Source organism: Saccostrea cucullata, unplaced genomic scaffold (assembly GCF_032062105.1).
Source record: "Saccostrea cucullata isolate Sc308-1 unplaced genomic scaffold, CSIRO_AGI_Scuc_v1 ctg12757, whole genome shotgun sequence".
NCBI classification, from domain to species: Eukaryota; Metazoa; Mollusca; class Bivalvia; order Ostreida; family Ostreidae; genus Saccostrea; species Saccostrea cuccullata.
In genome coordinates, this window is record NW_026929138.1 from 10,192 (window position 1) to 36,637 (window position 26,446).

Consider the following 26,446-nt stretch of genomic DNA (forward strand, 5'->3'; position numbering starts at 1 on the left):
TTCTGAGAAGAAATATCTTCTCAATATCAATACGTTAAATATCTTTAGAGATATATGGACACAGATTTGAAGTTAATTATTTCGTCTTAAAGTTATTGAAACAAGATTGCCACTTTTCCTAAGTATTAAGAATAAAATTAAAATTTGTGAGAGTGCAAGGATGTGCCAATCAAACCCGTCTAAAAATTTGAAGTTTTAATAACTTTTAGATGAAATAAGATTTTTAATATATTTTTTGTGTGAAATACTATTAAAATACATAAGTCGAAATATTATACAGAAAATATTAACTTCAAATCTGTGCCCATGTACCATTACTATCTACGACACTTACGTCTCTCTGTATCGATGTCTGTTTTTGGTTGTCATATTTATAACGGAGTACTACATTTACCGCTTTTTGAAGGTGATACTGCTGATTCAGTAATAAATACGCAAATTTGTTTAAGTTTTTACGTATTATTGAATTCATTTAAAAAGAAAATGTGCCTAAGAAGTTTGAAGAGTTTCTGTGCACCGACAAAAAAGAAATTTAAAAAAAATCCGATAGTCGGGAAGACTAGATTTAATGCATGCACGTTGGTCAAGTTTTTTTCGTTTGTCGTGTTTTTATGTACGTTTGTGCTGCAAAGATGATCGTTGGTTTTGCATTCATTAATGTTTGTTACGTACTCGTTCGTTTGTTATGCTTTAATGTATACTTGTTCTGCAAAAAGTTCTGTTGATTATGCATTGTATATCATATGTTAAGTTTTTATGATCATTGAAATTAAAATAATTGTTTGTTTTCTCATTATGGTAATTTTTGCCCTTTCCGCTGCCCATAGGTACGCTTATAGTTGAGCTAAGCATGAAAATAGTAAAACAATTTTATATTTTTAAGTTCTGAAACTATCTTTATTAATAAAACAGATTTAAATTCAAGTATACAATACAAATGTATTTAAAAGGAATACAAATATACAATTTAAATACGTTTACCGGGTATCTTTACACAATAAACTTTCATATACCGATAAACTGTATACAGAGACTACTTGCTTGTTTGTAACAAAAAATGGATAATTATCACAGAAATATTTAGAGGAATGTTACGCCTGACATGCGTCGTAAAAGGTTAAACTAAGGTCAACAACGGCTTAAGAATATACTTTTCTGTAAACCTTGTCCTTATATGAAAAAAATATTCACTATTTATTTAGAGCATTAAATTCTCTGAACACTGTAAATTAACATTTTGAAGGATAGCCGCAATATTATTAATTTTCTTGATGTATTCATTTTATTTATGTCCGATTGACCAAATTAAAACCTCTGTTGGGCGTAAAAGCTATACGAAATTGCTAAAATTGAGAAAATGCATTTCTTAATGATTAAAACTGCATAACTGTAAGGTTATGGTTTTATATATTAGTCTTTGATCATATAAAATGAAAACGATATTAACTGAAGCGAAAGATTTTGAAAGAAATTTATGAAAGTTATAATGTAATTGGTGTCTGAGGGAGGCATCTCTAATGACGCTGGAAATAATTCAGTTGCTTCTTTTTGTTAAACAAGAGGCCAATGGGCCACATCGCTCACCTGAGAAGCTTTGACCATTCTTTTCTTTACCAGATTTCCCCCTTGTAATAAATGCATCCCCACTCTACCCCACTGATCATAACTTAGACATTTTGAAATCTACACTACCCCAGATCCTTCCATGTGCACATAAGTTTCAGCTTTCCTGGCCCAGTGGTTCTTGAGAAGAAGATTTTCAAAGATTTTTCCTATATATTTCTATGTATAACTTTGATTCCCAATTGTGACCCCGCCCTTCGAATCTACACTACCCCAGGATGCTTCCACGTAAGTTTCAGCTTTTCTGACCCAGTGGTTTTAAAAAAGAAAAATTTATAGAAAATTTCTATGTAAAACTTTGATTCCCCAAAAAATATCCCCGGGGGTCATATATAACAATTTAGAAAATACACTACCCCAAAATTGATAAATTAACATTTCTGGCCCAGTGGTTCTTAAGAAGATTTTCAAAGATTTTTCCTATTTTTTTCTATGTAAAATTTTGATTCCCCATTGTGGCCCCGCCCTTTCCCCGGGGGTCATGATTTGAACAATTTAGAATCTTAACTACCCCAGGATGCTTCCACATAAGTTTCAGCTTTTCTGGCCCAATGGTTCTTGAGAAGAAGATTTTCAAAGATTTTTCCTATATACATGTGTATTTCTATGTATAACTTTGATTCCCCATTGTGGCCCAGCCCTTTCCCTGAGGGTCATGATTTGAACAATTTAGAATCTACACTACCCCAGGATGCTTCCACATAAGTTTCAGCTTTTCTGACCCAGTGGTTCTTGAGAAGAAGATTTTCAAAGATTTTTCCTATATATTTCTATGTATAACTTTGATTCCCATTGTGGCCCAGCCCTTTCCCTGAGGGTCATGATTTGAACAATTTAGAATCTACACTACCCCAGGATGCTTCCACATAAGTTTTTTTTGACCCAGTGGTTCTTGAGAAGAAGATTTTAAAAGATTTTTCCTATATATTTCTATGTATAACTTTGATTCCCAATTGTGACCCCGCCCTTCGAATCTACACTACCCCAGGATGCTTCCACGTAAGTTTCAGCTTTTCTGACCCAGTGGTTCTTGAGAAGAAAAATTTCTCTAAGATTTTTCCTATTTATTTCTATGTAAAACTTTGATTCCCCATTGTGGCCCCGCCCTTCCCCCGGGGGTCATGATTTGAACAATCTAGAATCTACACTACCCCAGGATGCTTCCGTATAAGTTTCAGCTTTTCTGGCCCAGTGGTTCTTGAGAAGAAGATTTTCAAAGATTTTTCCTATTTATTCCTATGTAAAATTTTGATTCCCCATTGTGGCCCCGCCCTTTCCCCGGGGGTCATGATTTGAACAATTTAGAACCTAAATTACCCCAGGATGCTTCCACATAAGTTTCAGCTTTTCTGGCCCAGTGGTTCTTGAGAAGAAGATTTTCAAAGATTTTTCCTATATATTTCTATGTATAACTTTGATTCCCCATTGTGGCCCAGCCCTTTCCCTGAGGGTCATGATTTGAACAATTTAGAATCTACACTACCCCAGGATGCTTCCACATAAGTTTCAGCTTTTCTGACCCAGTGGTTCTTGAGAAGAAGATTTTCAAAGATTTTTCCTATATATTTCTATGTATAACTTTGATTCCCAATTGTGACCCCGCCCTTCCCCCGGGGGTCATGATTTGAATAATTTAGAATCTACACTACCCCAGGATGCTTTAATAAGTTTCAGCTTTTCTGGCCCAGTGTTTCTTGAGAAGAAGATTTTTTAATGACCCCACCCTATTTTTGTCTTTTCTTGATTATCTCCCCTTGTGAGGGGACTTGGCCCTTTATTTTTACAATTTAAATTCCCCTTCACCCATGAATGCTTTGTACCAAGTTTGGTCAAAATTGGCCCAGTGGTTCTTGAGAAGAAGATGAAAATGTGAAAAGTTTACAGACGGAAAGACAGATGGACGACGGACGGACGACGGACAATCAGAAAAGCTCACTTGAGCCTTCCGCTCAGGTGAGCTAAAAATGCTGCAAAAAGATTAACAAACATAAACTTGTTTTGGCGGCCACAATATTCAATAAACATCAGATGACTACGTACGTATTGTTTATTCGACTGAATTGCAAGATTGTAACGGAAATTTGAGGCAACCAAAAATGGGATTGGCCAAGGATGGATGCCTTAAACATTGCTGACAACTAGGCTGACAGACGTAATCAATTTATCATTTGAGAGGCATCAGCACTGTTGAAACCTCTTTTTCAATTATTGATTACAATGGTAACCATGTGCAATAATTTTATAATTTTGGAAATTGATTTTTGGGCGAGATATACACTGTAGTGTGACATTTTGATGGACCTAGAAAACACTTTGACTCTGACAAGAAAGCATATGACATTTATTCCTGTCAAATAAGCAAATATACATATACATGTAAGATTGGCATTTAAAATAATAAATGGGGAAAATATGGCCTCAAAGTCAAATTGATTGCACAATTAAAAAATCAAGTGACATCATAAATATAATAATTAAATTATGCATATATCTTATACAAAAGGATAAACTAAATAATTTGCTTAGTATGTGAAAGTAGAGATGTAAATTGGTATAAATATTTTCTTTCCAAATAACATTAAAAAAGGAATATAAAAATGAATAGTAAAAGCTTTCAAAAAATATAAATATATATCATGAAAATACATATTCAAAATTGATAAATTAACTTTGTACAGTTTTAATTTACTTATATTTCCATTTCTAATTTTTTCTCTGTGATAACTCTTTGAAAGTTAGCGAAGTTAATTTCTTGATAATTCTAATGGAATGTAAATTAGGCAGGTTGATAGGTCAAAAGCTAAGGAGGCCTAATATACATGCAAATTTCATGTTTGATAAGGAGGCCAGATATGCATGTAAATCTTGTGTGGCTGCCTTGGTGTTTGGCGTCAGTGGGCGAGGACTATTGAAATTGACATGGGGGTCCTCGTGTAATTTAAATCTATATCTACATTTTTAAAGTCTCAATCTACAATTTTTTTTTCACAAAGTTATGTAAATTTAAGGACAGTACTTCATTAAAGTTAAAGATTAAGGAATCATATTATAGTATGAAAATGTAATAATATTTTTGCAGAAAAAGTGAATTGGAATATCAGCAATGCATTTTCTAATTGCAAATTGATCAACAAATATATCTTGGATTAAAAAACAATAGGTATCCAGGCATTCAGATAAATTCCCATGGTTTTTATATGTACTTGGTATTTTTTGTCTTCTATTTCCGTCACGTATTCTATAATACACAGTGTAAAAGGTTTTTGCTATCATTGAAAGACACTACAAATCACTTCTTATTTCATACCATGCTAATAAGCATTGGTATTAAGACTGGATTCAAGAACAATCTTATTTCTCTGAAAACTGTATTAATTTTTTTCCTTTTATAGGTGTGACAAATGTCAACTTTTATAAGACCTTTTCTACGACTTCCAAAGACCTTGAATCTTATAAAGATGAATAAAATGAAAATTGCTGCATGAAAAAAAATTCATTTTCAAGCTTCATTTTGATGCATTTCAAATTAAATATTAATTTTTGGAGTTATCCTTCCTGGCTGAGGATCGGATATCCTTAAAGTGGGTTTTAAAAAATACTGTAGATCACTAAATTTATACGACTCTTTATTTACGTAAGATAGACATTGACTCTTTATTAGCAAGACAAAAAATATTTGAATTTGCTCTATATCATCTTTAGGAATACTTACAAGAACACCGCCTCCCGTAATTACACGAAAATAAAGTTCTCACAAATAAAAAGTGATTTACAGTAATCTCAGGAACTCCACATTACATGTAATTCCATATACATGTATAAGAATTAAACTTTGTGTGTACTTACTTAGACTTGAGATCATTGTTGGGAGGTGACATCAGATAAACCAGCATGTGAGAGGTATCAAACTCTTGGTTCAGTTGTACTGTCACATTAGAATTGTACAGATTCATGCCATACAGAGTGAGGCTGCCTGGGGGAAATCTGAAGGAAACATTTCAATATCTGAACAATCAAGCTTAAAAAATTAATAATCTATGTCCGAGATTTTTTAGTATAACTTGGAGAGAGGTTATTAATACTGACCCATCTGCAGCACAGTGGCAATAAAATCTCACTCTCCTGTCCTTATCTGATGATGTTGTTTGGAACACATAATCTCCAACCAGCTTTTTGTATAAATAGGTTAACCAATAGTCCTGTAAAAGAACCAAAAATTGACAGAGAGTTGATACATGTAATAAGTTTTGGGATTTTTTGGTAATCAGACACAGTGTTATTGTAATACTGATTTTTATACATGTAGTCAACTATCCATTAATTATCTTAAACTCTATGGAACAGTATTGAGAAAAAAATTTAATTATATATCCAAAGATTTGAGATATCTTAATATCTAGGGTAAAAATACTTGAAAGCATGGTATTCGAGATATGTGTATCAGTGTTAAAAATACTGAAGTTGAATCATGCTTTGATATGATTATTTGGATCTTACTAAAAAACCATACATCTTCTCGACACCTAATAAATAGTCAAGAAGCTATATAAGTAAACCACAACTCTTATATCCATCTGTATTTGTTTTAAACGGTAAATATTGGCCAGTTCAATCTTCATTGTATTATTTGTATACTGCAGATAAAAAAAATGTTACTTTAATTATAATGGACAGGCAAGTAAAGATTTCATGTTGTGTACAATGAAAAATTAGTTCTTTTTTTTTCAAATTGATCTTTCAAAACTGGTTTCATGTTTCAGAGGTCTTCTACAGTGATCAAAATATATCATGCAAACACACTAAAAACAAATTTACAGGATTTGGTTCCTGGGTGATGTGGTCTATCAGTCCATAATTTGCTCCATAAAATGTCTGCCGTATAACAGCACCAACATTACTTTTTGCAGCAAGACCAAGTTTATCCAGCCACCTCAGAAAAATAAAGCAATACTGAATTAATAATAATGTAAGTCAGTCAATATTAATAAAATTTACTAATATACATTTTTAATGAATCTGCATCAAGGGGAATAACTCTTGAATCACAAAGATGTGATATAAGTTAATTATAAGAATATAATTATAAACTTCCCCCAGAATTCATTTGTTCACAAACCAAACTCATAAAATTGATAAGAAATACTTGCATAGATTTGAAAAGGTTTATCAAAAATACCTATGGTATTTTTATTTACAATTATGACAAAAATGATTACATAGAATATAGCATTCAGTTTTTCCCCCTAAGCACAGTACCAAAGAGAATAGAGCCTTACATGAAAGCTGCCACATAAGTATCAGACAGACCCTTAGCTCCTCCTCCCCAAGCTGAGCTTGTCTCCCCTATCCACAGTTGTTTCCCTTTGGTAAACTTTTTGGTTGCATCATTTCCATGGTTAATTTCTACCTGAAGTCCATCAAGTATGTCTGGGTCAATAAAGTCTCTAAGGGAGGCACTCGCTTGGTCCATATAGTAACTAAGAGACAAAATTAATTCATTTCAAAATCAACCATAATACTTCTGATTAAAAACTTTTTATATACCGTACTCAAAAATCACTATTATCGATAAATGTCCAATATCATTGTAGCTTGAAAAGAATATTGCTATAAAATGTTTAATGAAAGATAAAAGATTTGATTCATGGTTATATGGTTTACATCTATATGTATATGTAACATATATATAGTATGAAAAATAAATTAAGAGCAATAACTACTTACTGATGAAAATTTGGTGATGTTACTGCACTGCTACCTCCTAATTGTAAAAATCTTGAAGATAGAAAGGAAAAATAGTAATCTGCTATCAAATAGTAAAAAAAATCAGGAAATCACCATCAAAATCAGAGAGATACTTACTCATTGAAAAACTTTATGACACGAGTCTGAACCAGTGGTATAGTACTGGGCCCTATTAAGATGTGACCCCTGACCTTGGCAGGTGCTTTGGACAGGATGCTGGATAACTTCTGGTAGTCCTTGACAAGCTCCTGAACAGTCAGATTGACTCCAAACTTCATATACTCACCAGGTTCTTATAAACAAAAAATAAATTCATTCAAGTGATTCAATGAAATGGATTATTAATGAAAGAATAATATATATATAGTGAAAAAATTAAGGAAAATGAGCCCTAAACTTAGACTTCAATCTCTGACCTGTAGAATAATTGTTATGGAAAAGAACAATTTTCCTATTGTAATCTAACAAGCAAGCTGTCTGCTAAATATCAGAGCTCCTAATAATTTTTGTCCCGCGCTTTCGCGAAAGCGAGGGGACATTAAATCTCATTCGTCTGTCCGTCTGTCCGTCAGTCTGTCAGTCTGTCCGTCTGTCAGTCTGTCCGTCACAAAAACTTTAACCTTGCCCATAACTTTTGATTTAGTTGAGCTATGACTTTCATATTTCACACGTGTATTCCTTGTGACAAGACCTTTCTTTGGGTACCACCAAATTTGACCTTTTGACCTTGACCTTTGAGTTTGACCCACTTTTACACAGAAATTTCAAACTTTTACTTTGGCCATAACTTTTGAATGTAAGGTACTAGGACTTTCATATTTCACAAATGTATTGTTTGTGGCAAGATCTTTCATTGGATACCAACAACCTTGACCTTTTGACCTTGACCTTGGAGATTTACGTACTTATGAAAAAACGTTAACCTTGACCATAAGATTTGAACGGTGAGGACTAAGGCTTTCGTACTTCACATATGTAATCCTTGTGAGAAGACCTTTTATTGGATACCAAGAACTTATACCCTTTGACCTTGACCTTGGAGTTTTAACTACTTTTTAAAAACTTTAACCTTGGTCACAACTTTTAAACAGTAGATACTAGGACTTTCATATTTCACATATTTATTCCTTGTTGCAAGACATTTCATTGGATACCAACAACCTTGACCTTTTGACCTTGACCTTGGAGATTTACAAACTTATGAAAAAACTTTAACCTTGACTATAACTTTTGAACGGTGAGGGCTAGGGCTTTCGTGCTTCACATATGTAATCTTTTTGAGAAGACCTTTCATTGGATACCAACAACTTTTACCCTTTGACCTTGGATTGGAGTTTTAACTACTTTTTAAAAAAACTTTAACTTTGGTCACAACTTTTGAACCGTAGATACTAGGACTTTTATATTTCACATATGTATTCTTTGTGGCAAGTCCTTTCATTGGATATCAACAACTTTGACCTTTTGACCTTGACCTTAAAGATTTACGTACTTATGTAAAAACTTTAACCTTGACCACAACTTTTGAACAGTAAGGGCTAGGGCTTTCATACTTCACATATGTAATCCTTGTGAGAAAACCTTTCATCAACAACTTTGACCCTTTGATCTTGACCTTGGAGTTGACCTACTTTAAAAAACGTTAACTTTGGCCATAACTTTTTAACGGTCAGGATAAGGTTTTCATCCTTCAAAAAAATCAACTTCAATGATAATTTCTGTGAAATGACATATGATGTTCATATTAGACACAATATGTCATAAAAAATAACATCTCACCAACGAAGACACCGAAAGCGGGGGACCACAATTCTTTGAATTTGCTTGTTTACCCTAAAGTGTATTTACTCCCTGATTTTCAAATCAATGCAGATTTTGATTTTCAGCAAACTTATTGAAGAGTATTTTGTTTATATTAATATCTCAAGAAAATTCTGAGATACACTACATTTTCATTTATATGACCAACAATTAACCCTCATCCTTTGCACTAATACTTGGTCAAAAGACTTTATATTATAAAATCTCACAGGGGATTATTGCACTGCATAATCTCGAGATTTAGTAGTAAAAATTTTTTAAAGATATGATGAAAAAATTATATAGAACTAGAGCAAAGCTCGTTGCAAAGCAACGAGTAGGTCTTCCGTCCGGTTTTGACCGGAAGTGCCGGAAGTGACGTCAACAAAAGAAAGCAATGAGCTAAGTCGTCTCCAGTGACTTTATAATTTGAATTTTGTATCAAAACCTTCCAAATAAGCTATTTTTGGCAACTTCCAGTTTGACCGGAAGTGACGTCGACGGTCGGATAATTAAGTTTTATGCTTCCAGTGACATATGTTACCCAAAAACATATCAAGAACGGCAAAAATATGCATTTTCTGACTACTTCCGGTTTAACCGGAAGTGACGTCAGCGGACACATTTTGACGACACCAATAGATTTAGCTTGAAATTTTGAACAACTTTGCTTCTTTGACGTATTACAAATTCTCAATACTTTTTGAGATATTAAGGAAAAACTTTTGGCCCCTCTGGGCCCTTAATTATAGGGGCTAGCCCCTTTTTGTTGATATGCTTTGAAAATTCGTGACATTCTCTACAACTTTTGTTCTATATGTCCTAACAAAATATTTGTAGGTAAAAAGATATCGAAGAAAAGGCGTTAGAAATTTTAAAATTCTCGACATGCTCTTTTTCGGACCATAGCAAGCGTCGGCGTGCAGCACTTCCGGTGAAAATGAAATACGTATGTCACATCTACATATATTGCTCTATCATTGCTGAAAAATTCAAGTTTCTATCCTAAGCCGTTTTTGAGAAAACTCGCGGACAAACTGACCCCCTGAAAATCACTAAATCACGGAAATCTCAAAACCGGAAGTGACGTCATCAAAACAAAAAATTATATATCAGGTTTGTTTGATGTTCTATCAGTCCTGAAAGTTTCATGAAAATCGAGCGAGCCGTTTCCGAGAACTCGCGTGCACAAAATCGGTAAGAAAAAAAAACAATAATAACTAGAGCCGAGCTCGTTGCAAAGCAACGAGTAGGTCTTCCGTCCTGTTTGACCGGAAGTGCACCTGTAACTTTCATTTAAAAAAAAAGAGTAATGAAGTTCAAAAATGGTTTAATCTTCCAAATCTTTATGAATTAATGCAATATTAAGCAATTTTTGGCTACTTCCGGTTTGACCGGAAGTGACGTCGACGGACTGAAAATTAAGATTTAAGCTTCCAGTGACATATGTTACCCAAAAACCTGTCAAGAACGGAAAAAATATGCAATTTTGGACTACTTCCGGTTTGACCGGAAGTGACGTCGCCCGACGTATTTCGACGACGCCATTCGATAAAGCTTGATATTTAGAACAACTTTGCTTCTTTGACGTATTACAAATTCTCAATACTTTTTGAGATATAAAGGAAAAACTTTCGGCCCTTTTTGGCCCTTTATTGTAGGGGCCAGCCCCTTTTCGTTGATATCTTTCGTAAGATCGTGACATTCTTCACAACTTTTGTTCTATATGTCTTAACAAAATATTAATGTGTAAAAAGATATTGCAAAAAATGTGTTAAAAAATTCTAAATTCCCAATATGTCTTTTTTCGAGCCATAGCGAGCGCCGACGTGCGGCACTTCCGGAGAAAAAGAGTGGTGTGTGACAAAAGAGCACACATTGCTCTATCATCGCTGAAAATCTCATGTTTCTGTCTTAAGGCATTTTCGAGAAAAATGATGGACAATGAGACCCCCTGAAAATCACTAAATCGCGGAAATCTCAAAACCGGAAGTGACGTCATCAAAACAAAAAATTATATATCAGGTTTGTTTGATGTTCTATCAGTCCTGAAGGTTTCATCAAAATCGAACGAGCCGTTTCCGAGAAATCGTGCACACAAAATCGGTAAGAAAAAAAACAATAATAATAATAACTAGAAACGATCTCGTTGCGAGCAACGAGTAGGTCTTCCGTCCGAATTTTCGATAAGATAAGATATGATTTTGACTTCGATCTTTGTTAAAACATAATGATATCATGCTTTCTCTGTTTTGATCAAATCCTTTTGATTTAGATATCATCAATGAGTTATAGATAAAATTCTTTTGGCCCCTCTGGGCCCTTTATTTTAGGGGTCAGCCCCTGTTTCTTCATTTCAAATGATACGGTTTGTAACTTTAATGATTTTTGTTGCACAACTATTCAGAAATTTCTTTTCGTTTTTGAGCTATGCAGAATAGAAATATATAAAGGCCAGCCCTTCAAGTCCTAAATGGGGCCGTTTTGCAAAAATTGAATTGTTGTATATTGTTTAAAATACAATTCTAAAGATCTCTTATTCAATACTCCTTATCAAAATATTTCTCCCTTTGGAGATAAAAAGAAGCAAAGATTTCAGCATCTTGGCTCCTTATGGCCCTTTTTTACGTAACGTATGATCATACTTTTTCATTGTATTGTTGTAGATTGTTAAGATAAACATTTTTGCTTTTAGAAATATATAACAGAATCTTGATAGTTAAAGAGTTATAAATTGAAACGTTATTGTCCCTCAAGGCCCCTTATTTGAGGGGTCAGACCCTTTTTCTTCTTATTAAATGAAAGAATTTGTTATTCTGAACAACTTTTATTATATATCTGTTAACCAATTTTACAGGTACAAAGATATCAAAGAAAACGTGTCAAATTTCGCGAGATATTTGTGAGTCTATTTTTCGAGCCCAGGCGAGCTTCAAATATGACACAAGTGTGCACTGGAAAACAGTGGTCATGTTTTGTACTTACTCTATATATTGTTCTTAAAAAAATATTAATTATAACTATGATTTAAGTTATGTGTTTCCGTGATGCAAAACAAAAGATAGTAGATATTGTACTTCATTTGCACATTAATTCTTTTCTATTTCTACTTTGAGAAACAACCAAAACCAATTAAAGAAGACTTGTAAGGAGACCTTGGATTATAAATGTAGTTTGAAACAGAATTGCAACGAACCTACGATGTGACAATCCAAGTATCCCTACACATTTCTTTGCTCCTTATGTAACTTTCGTTCAAGCAAACGCTCGGTTGCCTCTGTAAACCCCTATTGCGAAATGTTGGAATTGACAGAGACCGCCGCCATTATGGTCCCGCTTCAGACTTTTGAATGTTAATATCTCGAGTTCGAATTCAGCAATTTACAAACAAATTATATATTTAGCCTAATAATAAATGTTTCTATCAACCATGCTAATATAATTTGAAAATATTAAAAAACAAAAAAGTTTTAAAAATTCGACTTTTTTCTTTGCATGCCGTTACGACAGGAAGTAGAGACGACGTACAAAAGATCGCGTCGTGGATAGTACTTATCAAGATCTATAATCCCTGAAAGTTTCAGCTTGATATCTTTCACCGTTCTTGAGATTATCCGCGAACAAAATGTCATTTTAAAATCAGAAAATTGTCCGTAACTTGGCACCAGAAAAGAATTTCCAAAAAATCTCTCGGATAAAATAACTTCAGATAACAACACATTGTCCCTGCAAATTTTATGAAAATCCATCCAGTAGTCTTCGAGAAATCGCGTACACAAAATTAGATGGTCAGAAAAATAATAATAAAAAGGAGCTCAGGCGAGCTTCAACGCTTTATGCGCTGGAAAGATATAGACTCAAAAAAGCAATTCAGCAATCCTTCCTCTACCTTCACTGAAAATCTCAAGTCAATATCTTCATTCGTTTTTTAGTGATTGTCAGGACAAGCTGACCCTCTGAAAATCAGTAAATCGTCCATATCTCACGACCGGAAGTGACGACGTACATATAAAAAATTTCCAATAAGGTTCAGACCAATATCTATCAGATCTGAAAGTTTCGTGAAAATCGACCGAGCCGTTTCCGAGAACTCGCTTGCACAAAATCGGTAAGAAAAAAAAGAATAATAATAATAATAATAATAATAATAGAGAAAAAGAAACCGAACGAAAACAATAAGGTCTTCCGTTGGAGACGGAAGACCTTAATAACTAGAGCAAAGCTCGTTGCAAAGCAACGAGTAGGTCTTCCGTCCTGTTTTGACTGGAAGTGACGTCAACAAATGAAAGCAATGAGCTAAGTTGTTTCAATTGACTTTAAAAATTCAATTTTGCGTCAAAACCTTGAAAATTAAGCTATTTTTGGCTACTTCCGGTGTGACCAGAAGTGATGTCGACGGACGGAAAATTAAGTTTTATGCTTCCAGTGAGATGTGCTACCCAAAATAAGTCAAGAAAGGCAAAAGTATGCATTTTCGTACACTTCCGGTTTGACCGGAAGTGACGTCGCCGGATGAATTTTGACGATCCAGATAGATTAAGCTTAGCATTTTGAACATCTTTGCTTCTTTGACGTATTACAAATTCTCAATACTTTTTTAGATATAAAGGAAAAACGTTTGGCCCCTCTCGGCCCTTAATTATAGGGGCCAGCCCTTTTTTCGAGATATCGTTTGAAAGATCACGTAATTTTACGCTTCTTTTGTTCTATATGTCTTAAAGAAATATTTGTATGTAAAAAGATATCGAAGAAAAAGTGTTAGAAATTTTAAAATTCTCGACATGCCCCTTTTCGGACCATAGCGAGCGTCGGCATGCAGCACTTCCGGTAAAAATGAAATACGTATGTCACATTTACATATTTTGCTCTATCATTGCTGAAAAACTCAAGTTTCTATCCTAAGCCGTTTTTGAGAAAACTCGCGGACAAAGTGACCCTCTGAAAATCACTAAATCGCAAAAATCTCAAAACCGGAAGTGACGTCATCAAAACAAAAAAATATATATCAGGTTTGTTTAATGTTCTATCAGCCCTGAAAGTTTCATGAAAATCCATCGAGCCGTTTCCGAGAACTCGCGTGCACAAAATCGGTAAGAAAAAAAAACAATAATAATAATAACTAGATCCGATCTCGTTGCGAGCAACGAGTAGGTCTTCCGTCCGATATCTCGTTGTATACGACCTGTGTTGGGATAATAACATTAATAGGATAAAAATGTCAAAAGGCACAAGAATTCTTCTTAATCACGAAAGTGGACCATTCCGATTACCTACACTTTCATGAAAAAGGTAGTATGTTTCACCGAAAAAATTCCTCGATCGTCCTACGTAGGTCAAGGAATAAGATTCCATTATGTTCAATAACTTGCATTGAGAAAAAAAAGTACAGAGGTTAATTAAACGGTCTCTGAAAAATAATTATCTTTAAAAAAATGTTTTCTTATTGTAACAGTTGTCCTTTCTATTAGTTTAATATGACACAAGTGTGCATGGGAAACCAGTGGTCACGTTTCGTACTTACTATATATATTGTTTCTTGAAAAACTATTAATTATAACTATGATTTAAGTTATGTGTTTCCGTGATGCAAAACAAAAGATAGTAGATATTGTAATCAATTTGCACATTAATTCTTTTCTACTTCTACTTTGACAACCAACCAAAACCAATTAAAGAAGACTTGTAAGGAGACCTTGGATTATAAATGAAGTTTGGCGCAGAATTGCAACGAACCTACGACGTGATAATCCAAGTATCCTTACAAATTTCATTGATCCTTATGTAACTTTCGTTCAAGCAAACGCTTGGCTGCCTCTGTAAACCCCTATTGCGAAATGTCGGAATTGACAAAGACCGCCGCCATTTTGATCCCGCTTCATATTTTTGAATGTTAATATCTCGAGTTTGAATTTATCAATTTACAAACAAATTACATATTTAGCCTAATGAGATATGTTTCTATCAGCCATACTAATATAATTTTAAAATATTGGAAAACAAAAAAGTTGAAAAATTCGACTTTTTTTCTTTGCATGCCGTTACAACAGGAAGTAGAGACGACGTACAAAAGATCGCATCTTGGATAGTACTTATCACGATCTATAATCCCTGAAAGTTTCACAGTGATATCTTTTACCGTTCTTGAGATAATCCGCGTACAAAATGTCATTTAAAAATCAGAAAATTATCCGTAACTTGGCACCAGAAAGGAATTTCCAAAAAAATCTCTTAAATAAAATAACTTCCAATAACAACACATTGTTCCTGCAAATTTCATGAAAATCAACCCAGTAGTCTTCGAGAAATCGCGTGCACAAAATTAGATGGTCAGAAAAACAATAATAATAATGAGCTCAAGAGAGCTTCAACACCTTTTGCGTTAGAAAAATATAGACTCAAAAAAGCAATTCAGATATCCTTCGTCTACCTTCACTGAAAATCTCAAGTCAGTATCTTCATTCGTTTTTTAGTGATTGCCAGGACAAGCTGACCCTCTGAAAATCAGTAAATCGTCCATATCTCACGACCGGAAGTGACGACGTACATATAAAAAATTTCCAATAAGGTTCAGACCAATGTCTATCAAATCTGAAAGTTTCGTGAAAATCGACCAAGCCGTTTCCGAGAACTCGCGTGCACAAAATCGGTAAGAAAAAAAAAGAATAATAATAATAATAATAATAATAATAGAGAAAAAGAAACCGAACGAAAACAATAAGGTCTTCCGTTGGAGACGGAAGACCTTAATAATAATAGAGAAAAAGAAACCGAACGAAAACAATAAGGTCTTCCGTTGGAGACGGAAGACCTTAAAAATAGTGGAAAAGAAACCTAAGAATAACAAGAAGGTCTTCCGCTGAAGACGGAAGACCTTAATAAAAATAGTGGAAAAGAAACCTAAGAATAACAAGAAGGTCTTCCGCTGAAGACGGAAGACCTTAACTAGAGCAAAGCTCGTTGCAAAGCAACGAGTAGGTCTTCCGTCCTGTTTGACCGGAAGTAGCTTTGATTTTTAACAAAAATGAGAAATAACGCCCAAAAATGCTTTGAATCCTCTAAGGCTAAGTTAATTAATGCAAAAATAAGCCTTTTTTGTTACTTCCGGTTTGACCGGAAGTAACGACAACGGACGGAAAATTAATTTTTAAGCTCCCAGAGATATATGTTACCCAAAAACTTGTCAAGAACGGCAAAAATACGGCTTTTTCGACTACTTCCGGTTTGGCCGGAAGTGACGACGCTGGACGTATTTTGACGACTCCAATAGATTAAGCTTGACATTTTGAATGACTTTGCTTGTTTGACGTATTACAAATTCTTAATACTTTTTGAGATATAAAGGAAAAACTTTCGGCCCCTCTAGGCCCTTAATTTTAGGGGCCAGCCCTTATCTCGAGATATCATTTGAAAGATCTTCAAATTCTACATTTTTTTTGTTCTACATGCTTTGACAAAATATTTCTAGGTAAAAAGTTATCGTAGAAAAGGTGTTAAAAATTTTGATATTCTTGATAGGACTATTTTCGAGCCATAGCGAGCATCGGCGCTTCGTACTTCCGGTGGTTGTGATATACGAAATTCACTTCTCCAAAGGTTGCTCTAGCATCACTGAAAATTTCATGCTTCTGTGTTAAGTGCTTTTTGAGAAAACTGCCGGACAAAATGACCCTCTGAAAATCACTAAAATGCGGAAATCTCAGAACCGGAAGTGACGTCATCAAAACAAAAAAATACATATCTAGTTTTTTCCATGCTCTATCAGTCCTGAAAGTTTCATGAAAATCGAGTAATCCGTTTTCGAGAACTCGCGTGCACAAAAATCGGTAAGAAAAAAAAACTACCGTATAATAATACTAAAAATAGTGGAAAAGAAACCTAAGAATAACAAGAAGGTCTTCCGCTGAAGACGGAAGACCTTAATAATGCATGTTACTTTAAAAAAAAATGGTTCAGTTATACATATGACACATACAGTATAAGAAACAAGGACAGCATGGACCATACATAATTGACAAAGACTGGGGATGGATCGATTTACTACCAAAAATATCTGCCAGAATTAGTAAGATTGTCACTGCCAGAACAGAGACATATATCACAACAAAATTAAAACCTTTCATTTTTAATAATTTATTTTACCATTTCCAAGCTCCCATCCTGCCATTGTGTAGTTTTTCTTGACGGTGTACTTTATTAAATCCTCTGCATTTGAAGAGTTCCATTTGCCGCTGGTGCGATAGAGTAAATTGAGGTCAAAAACCAATGTCCAACCAACTTTCTCCATAAATCTGTGAATGCTGTCCCAAGATGACTCTACAAGTGGTACAGGTACAATTGTACAAGTGTGATTTAAGTATCAGTTGTTTATACATTTTATACATGTCTTAATATCTCTTCTATAGCTTTTATTGTAATTTAGTATTATGGAGATAGCATCTTACTGTCTAACCATGCAAACATCTGCATTAAGATTACTATCACACAATTAGTTCCTTAGACATCAATGATGATATATAAAAAACATATGTGGAATGCATCTGAATAAAATCTTAAGACTTCTGACTTTAAAATCATTGATCATATGTCAAGAGATCCTCATCTTATCATCTGTGTATACGTACAGATTGTAATGACTATCAACAATCAAAAGCAGGAAAATTCTGATGGTGCAATTATATTGGTTTCAAGAACAACATGACATAAAAATCAATAAAGCAATCTGCTTTTTACTGTCCATCCTGTGAACAAATTGGTTTGATGACAATAAATGAAAGGGATCCCAATTATCAGAGGGAAATCCTAGTCTGTTAAATAACTGTCTGATCAGTGTGAAGAAAAAAAACAGCTGTTCAAGGGGAGGGGCTGTCACTGATCTATGAAACTATTTAAAATGAGATTCATCAAATTTAATCTGTGAAATTTTGTGAGGATGTTTTAATTTCACATTAATTGTCAAATTAAAAAGTTGACCAAGATATCTACAAGGAAATAAAAAAATTAATGAATGTGCAGAATTTGAAACTGATCAGTATATGTATCCTTACATTTTCCATGTTTTCAATCTCCCCTTCATATTTCTTACATGATAATTGCCTTGAAAGAACCTGGATGGGCATTTTCCTGTTCAAAAAGTTTAAAGAGGGACGTAGGTAGCACATATGCAAGTTTATTGTCCATATATATAAAATCCTAGATTTAAATTCATAATCCTAGTCCCCCTGTCTTTTATGTGCATGTCTCGATATAGATTAACTGATATGTACAACTGTAAATAGAGATATACCGATTAATCTCTCAAGTAAGTCCTCTAAATTATTCTTTTTTTAAGTACATATGTACCTGACATGGTGAAGTTGACAGGATCAAATTCTGGATAAACATGCTCCTTGATGAGTTCCGACTTTGATTTAGTAAAAATGACAAAATCAGCATCCGTTCCCCCAATTCTCAGATATGCTGGTGCCAGACCTTTGGCTAATGTCTGTATTCTCCTTGATCTGAAAATGACCAATCTTAATTAATAAAACAATTAATGGATAAAAGGCTTTGATAGTATGTTACTCGTTTCCAACTTCAACGAGCACAAAAGAAATTTACTTAGCAATGTCACATTATTTCACCCATATATTTTGTTTAGAATTTGTTTCTGCAGTGATCACCATAGGCACTTGGTTTCAGGATGGTGTATTTTATGACATTTTATGTATATATAAAACACATGGTTACTATCTTGAAATAAGCGATATTTGGGCGACGGTAAGAAAACGTGATAGACGGCGAGGCTTACGTTTTCGACCCGAGCCCAAATTTCGCTTATATTTCAAGACAGTTATCATGTACAGTGGAGCCTCATTTATCCGGACGCTTTGGTTCCTAGTCAATTTGTCTGGATATGTGAAGCGTCCGGATACCTGAATCACCAGTTAAACAAGACAAAATAACATTTAAAAAATCCGTTCCGATGAAAAATCGTCTGGATACCGAAGCATCCGGATATCTGGCGTCCGGATATCTGAGGGTCCACTGTATTTTGTTTATCCTGCAACAAAATTTTACATTTGAACGTCTAAAACAAGCTATTTCCGACAGATTTAGGCACACCTCTGCAGTTGAAACTACGACGCCATGGCGTAAACATTGCAATTTACATGAGTTCACAATGCTTTTGGAATGTCGGAATACATGCACGAGGCTTTATTAGGGCAGTGACCGGATAAAGCTTTGGTTTATTAGCTATAGGTTACCTTTATTAGGTCAATGCAAGGGGAAGTTGCAGGATAAATGTTTTTCTAGGTGTATCTGTATATACTCTTTAAAATAAAAATAAAAAATCAATGAAATTAGCACATTTAAAAAAAATCATATCCATTGTATCGTGCTAATTTCAATCATTTTTTAAATTTATTTTAATGAGCATATTCAGACACACCTAGAAAAACAAGTGCCTATGTTCTGATATTACAGGCACCTGACGTCACTTATTTTGCTTAACGTTACAGTATATAAAAGTAACAGTTATGGGTGTGTTTTTTTTCTGTTATATTAGAAAAATAAATAACGTCAGATGCCTGCGTTCTGAATAGAATCTTTGCTAAATGTGGCGGTAAAGACTAAGAGAAAATAACGATTGTCCAATTCATCCTTACTGTAGATCAAAATATCTCCAGTTTTCTTTCACAAATGTACTGTTTAAAGTTATTCCCACAAATTGTTTACTTGTTCTAGCCAAAGGTTGGCTTACATTAACACATATATTAAACTGTAAAGAAAATCCGTTTGAAATCGTCAGTAACAAAAAATAAAGTGAAAGTACCCTCTCCATTGCCTTGTTTCAACTGGTTCTAGCACTGGTTCTCTGCCCTTGATTCCAGTCGCTGCCGCTAGGAATTACAAGGACAGGTAACCTCCGCCGCCATGACAGTGGAAAAACTCACTGCTTGCTTCGCGCATGGTACTGCGCATTCCAAAAATAAATAGCATCAATGCTTGCAGAGAAGAATGTTAGGTGGATCCAGCAATTTAAATAACAGAGAAAACAAAGCGTAGGATATCTTTCTTGATGAATAGAGCAATTGAATACGGTGAAATTATTCAAACAACATAGTACACGCATTCTCAATTTATAGTCTCAATTCGCTTCAAATAATGTACCGCGTTTTAAGTAATATAATATTTTAAATAAATTTTATTTTCTGTCAGTCTTACGAACCTTTGTTGGTGGTTGATTAAAATACAACAATTGTTTGTTGTAGCTTGAATGATTATCTTAGGAGAAAATCACATTTTATAGCAGAAATCGATATTTACGTTACTGTCGCCGATCATCGTGTAGTTTTTATTTTAAACCAAAAAGAATTTTTAAATCATTAACATATCTTTTTCTTAGTAAGATTGTCTTACATTTGAGTTATATTTTCTGAATATCACACCCTTCACACATATGCGTGTCACAGATTTTTAAAAATGTTAATATATTTATCAAATTTTGATGTCACCGCAAAATTATTACTTTTCTATTTGGAAATTCAAAAGGACTGGAAGGAATGATGAACTAATTCCATAGGACTAAGTTGTAACTTTTTAACATCATGAGCACCCTTTCTATTGCATGGAAAGGTAAAAAAGGCACTGTTTGTCTGTGTTTATGAACAAAAGCCCCCCTTTTCTTATAAGTCCAATGGTTAAAAAATTCAACGATATTTACGTGTTAGTATTTATTCACAAATTAAGTAAGAGAACTACACTGTCCCCTATGGGCCAAATTGCCTTACACTCAAGCACTAGAATATGCCTTTAATTAACAGTGGAATAATTGAACAATGGCATTAAAAGTTACGATAAATCTCAGAAAGATATTTACGTTACCGATATTTACGTTACCATGTTTTAAAGTAAATAAGTATTAATTTCTAAAGCTGTTTGAACAGATTTGCGAGTGAATCTTTATGATGTAAATACTAAGAACATGAAGAAATATACACTGTTTCTTAAAATGTCATTTTTTTCTGTAACAAGAGTGCAGAAATGCAAACGGAAGTGCACATGCAAAGGTGAACATTTTTACTCAATATCTTGTGCATCCGTGTGATTTGAAAATTGAATTGACATAATATTATTCAAATGTAGAATCGTGGTTTAATGACTGAATCTTTCCATTTTGAGCAATTAGTTAATATTGCATAGTTTCAAGTGTAATGCAAATCATTCGGAACGTAAATCTGAAACAAAACTTTCTTTGAGTCTGTATTTTGCTGTTTGTTTGAACTGATAGTGATCGTCAACTGTAAAAAATGGTTATATACACTTGAATTGTATACCAAGCTAAATATTTTGAAGAAAAAAATATCATTTTTGTAGGAAATATCATTCAAGAAAATGGGCGCTGCGTTGCATGCAGTGGGGGGGGGGGGGGGGGTTCTACAGCGGGTAAAAAAAGAAAGACGGCTGTGGGTGTTGTGTGTCAAGACACTGGATGAAATTGAATCCATTTCCATTTTTGTTGCTTTGCAAGAAATACATTTATTAACATGTATAAAATTTGCACCTAATTTTTCCCATTTGCATTGTTGCATAGACATATGACTTAGGAGGTATGCGTCTATGCTTTAATGGTACTGAAAATTCAATTTACGTTATATGAACGTAGAATGTATATTGCTCTATAGAGCACATGTGATGTGCAACTGTAATTATTGACAAACTTTTAAAGGATGGTGGGCGATCTTTGTTTTATTTTTGAGATTTGACGATAAAGTTTTCACAAACAATTAAGCATTTCTGGTACGTAGCAACAAGGGGGGGGGGGGGAGCAGTCCCACCCTGCCCCCCTTTTTTTCTTCAGCCTTACTTCGACTTCAGTAAATGTTCAGTGAAAGGCTGGTTGCCCCCACCCCCACTAATAGTGATGTAGGGAAAATATATTGTTAATAATTGGTACTGAATGTAGTTGGCATTGAAAAAAGTTCGCCTCCCGGCCCCCTCTAGGATTTTCGACTTTGAGCAAGTTTTCTCATCCCGCCCCCCTTTTTTTTGCCTTGTCAACTGTCCAGGTAAGTAAAAAAAAATTCTCTGGCTACCCCCCCCCCCCCCCCCCACACACACACATAACACTTTCAAAAACGATGCTATGTGAATGACTGCATTTGAAATAATCAACTGATTAAATGGTGGAAGGGGGGGGGGGGTGTTATGAATTACATGAGTCCTCTATAGATAAATCATTTATAACTTGAATTTTCAATTCAACCCTTTGTAAGAACACAGATTAGAAAATTCATAAAATTCAATAATTTGAAATAATATAATCATTTTTCCCCCGAATATACTTTTATTTTTGTATGATATCTATGTGCGATATTTACGTGATATTTAACAAACACTTCGTAATCAGGTAATGGCGAAATATTCAACCTTTTTATATTCTAAATAATGTGCGTTTCTCAGAGCAGATTGATAAAGAATCAATTAATGTAGCATTTTAAGGAATATTATCATTATTAAGCTTATCATCGAATGTGCTAAAACTTGTTAAAATAAAAAGAAAATAATTTTATTTAAGTGAAAATTATGTCCGTTTTATTTTTACTAATAATTGAATCAAAGATTGTACACCCCTTTTACAAATGTGCTTAAACGTTTCATAAATGTTTTGGTTAACAAAATTTGATTTGTATTATATTAATTTTGCATTTTAAAAAAAGTCTTTCGTTTCCAAATATGGCTTTTCAACATCACGTAAATATCTTGGTGTAAAATTAGCCCTCCATACGCTTTTATTTCGAAGGAGGCCAACAAAACAATGCATGAAGTAAGTAAATCAAATTGCAATTTTTAATAACTATACACTTTCATGTTTCAAATGACGTATAAAAGTGTTAATTCCAGTTCACTAATTTTTTTGACTTTTCCCAAGATCGATTTGTGACTATAAATTGAGAATGCGTGAGTAAGGACTTTATTAACTGTGTATATCATTAACTTACAATATATTGTCACAATGAACTTTCAAATGTTCCTTAGTGTTAAACATTGTAATCCTCCCTGGTACATACCATAACACATGGAGTTAGAGAGACGAGTTATAGCATTCCCCGTAAACTTTAGAACATAAATAATGATAAAGAACAAGTGTTATAACTAAATCGATGATTTAATTATCATATCAGTGGTAAATATGTAGGTAAATTAATCATGCAATAGATCTTGATTTGAATTATTTTGGTAGGATATGCATATGGGACCTGTGATATCGCTTTACATTTAATGGTTTTTGAGGCAGCACTTCTTTATGGTTTTATAGATGCTTAAAATCCGTCTACTTTCTTTGTTAACAGCCGTGTAGAGTGCAGAGAGAAGGGTTTATAATTTACTTCAGCACTTCTGGATTTACGCTAGTCTAAATATAGATTTTTTCATCAGTGCTGTTTCCTGTGACGCGATAAAATGGCAGTGGTTACCTGTCGTTGGTTTTTTAGGGCTCTTGCGCCCGTTAACCAATGTCAGGGTACCAGTCTAAACTGGTTCTCCATACTCGGAACATCTCGTCAATAATAATTGGCAAGCGGTATATCTAGTCTTCCCGACTCCCGACGGTCCCGGATTTTGATTTTTTGGCGATTTCTCTTTTCAAGGTGCACAGAAACTATTCAAACTTTTCAGGCACATTTTCTAGGTTTAAATGAATTCATTAGTACGTAAAAACTTTTACAAATTTCTGTATTTATTACCGAACCAGATGTTTCACCTGCCAAAAAGCGGTAAATAGTACTCTATTATAAATGTTAAAACCAAAATCGGATACCGATGTTTTCGTAGAATCGCGATTTAAAACAACAAAATGAAGTATATTTTTTTCAACAAATAAGCGGAAAACCTCATTTACATGCCAGATATTTTGTATACCCCAAAACACCCACATATTTTCTTTTTTCCCCTTGTATAGAACGCATTGCCACTTTATGATCACAGGCTCTACGACGTTGACATGGTTCTACTTGCCTTGCTTCCTTGTATTTTTAAATTATTTGAAAAACTGCTGTTAACAAGAATAAAAACATTTCATCTGTCGAATATCCATTTTCCTAATATCCAACAACAAGGATTCCAACAAAAGTTAGGTTGTATTACTGCTTCCTTCAACCTACAAGAGACAATATTTCATGCCAAGAAATCTCGTCCGATTTCGACAGCGATGGAGTCAATAAAAGTGTAATTGATGCAAATCACCCATATTCCCAAAACGCCAGCAAGACAATTTACGGCAGCAAACTTCTGGGGGTGGATCCTAGGTTTTAAGCTTTTTTTAGTTAAAGAAAAAATAAACTTCTACCCCAGGAAGTAGTACACATACCCTAAAAAGTTACTGTCAAAAATCTTTATTTACAAAATACGTAAAATGCCAGAGGCACTGGTACCAAAATTAAAAAAAAAAATTGGACTGAAGAAAATAAGAAAAAAACAATCAAAAGAAAATATTCACTTTAAAAAGAAAATATATACATAGCCAATCGGGTAACGTCTACCCATTCAGTACTCGTCTCCATCTTGTTCAACCAGGAAATGATGTAAACTTCCGGAAATTTGGTACTCTTTTATCTATATTTCGACGCGGTACTTCCACAACTACCCGATGTCAATTAATTTGGGGGGGGGGGGGGGGGGGGGGGGGGTGGTTGGGGGGGGGGGGGCAAAGGCTTCTAAATAACTAGTATTCTACCTATAATTTTAACCCAGTAAATTTTAAGATCCCTCCCTCAAAACTGCGGACATTAATTGCTTCCGCACGTCTCCCAGGGGAAGAATCACAGATTAATGTTAATTTGGCTTTTATTGAGTCTGCTATACGGAGAGAATGCTAAGGTTTTCTTGGCATGGTGAAAGATCTCAACCCCCCTTCTATTTGTTTAAAATTCATTGCCTATGAATCAAATTCTTTTGATTTGATATGTTTAGACACAAAATGACTTATATATACCGGTAATAATTTTGATTTACTGGACCAGGCGAAATGCATGAAACCCGAAGAAGAAAATAACAAACAAATAAAAGTAACACTCAAATATTTCTTACTAAAAAATAATAAAAATTATAAAATAATAAGTTCTTTAAACGAGTAAAATCCAAATCATGACAAGGCCAATAATCTTTTACTTGTATTCTCTGACTGATTTTTCTGACCATGCCAAGAAATCTCGTCCGATTTCGACAGCGATGGAGTCAATAAAAGTGTAATTGATGCAAATCACCCATATTCCCAAAACGCCAGCAAGACAATTTACGGCAGCAAACTTCTGGGGGTGGATCCTAGGTTTTAAGCTTTTTTTAGTTAAAGAAAAAATAAACTTCTACCCCAGGAAGTAGTACACATACCCTAAAAAGTTACTGTCAAAAATCTTTATTTACAAAATACGTAAAATGCCAGAGGCACTGGTACCAAAATTAAAAAAAAAAAAAAATTGGACTGAAGAAAATAAGAAAAAAACAATCAAAAGAAAATATTCACTTTAAAAAGAAAATATATACATAGCCAATCGGGTAACGTCTACCCATTCAGTACTCGTCTCCATCTTGTTCAACCAGGAAATGATGTAAACTTCCGGAAATTTGGTACTCTTTTATCTATATTTCGACGCGGCACTTCCACAACTACCCGATGTCAATTAATTTGTACTGAGAAAAAATATTTTGAAATTGAATTACGTAAAAAAATTGAAAGGCAGCTTATTTTATTGAAGAATTACTTTACTATAATTAATTTCATTCCCCCCCCACCCGAAAAAGGCAATGGGGGGGGGGGTGGGGGGGGGGGGGGGGGGGGGCAAAGGCTTCTAAATAACTAGTATTCTACCTATAATTTTAACCCAGTAAATTTTAAGATCCCTCCCTCAAAACTGCGGACATTAATTGCTTCCGCACGTCTCCCAGGGGAAGAATCACAGATTAATGTTAATTTGGCTTTTATTGAGTTTGCTATACGGAGAGAATGCTAAGGTTTTCTTGGCATGCATAATATTGAACACGGAAGTCCTGTTTTTGTTGCCTTTCTCGACACCCAGAAGGCCTTTGACACCGTCTGGAGACATGGCCTAATGTTTAAATTGCATCAGCTTGGTATATCTGGCCACTTATGGTCTCTCATCGATGACTGCCACACCGACACATCCTGCTCTGTTGCTGTAAACCAAACGAACTCCGAATGGTTTCGCGTTACCCAAGGTGTACGACAGGGAGGGGTGCTCTCCACTTTCTTGTACTTGGTGTTCAACAACGATCTACTTAA

At 34.3% G+C, this 26,446-nt stretch overlaps 1 protein-coding gene across 1 annotated transcript; it reads right to left on the minus strand.

Annotated features, from left to right (window-relative positions):
* Positions 1–5,465: 5,465 nt before the first annotated feature.
* On the minus strand, positions 5,466–20,023 carry LOC134279880 (heparanase-like). Its single transcript, XM_062762295.1, has 9 exons — positions 19,815–20,023; positions 18,508–18,665; positions 17,308–17,481; positions 7,486–7,660; positions 7,348–7,398; positions 6,900–7,100; positions 6,439–6,553; positions 5,710–5,822; positions 5,466–5,607 (listed from the first exon to the last, which is right to left on the minus strand). The coding sequence occupies exons 1-9, from the start codon at positions 19,988–19,990 to the stop codon at positions 5,466–5,468; spliced, it is 1,305 nt and encodes a 434-aa protein (XP_062618279.1). The 5' UTR covers positions 19,991–20,023.
* Between the last annotated feature and the right edge of the window lie 6,423 nt (positions 20,024–26,446).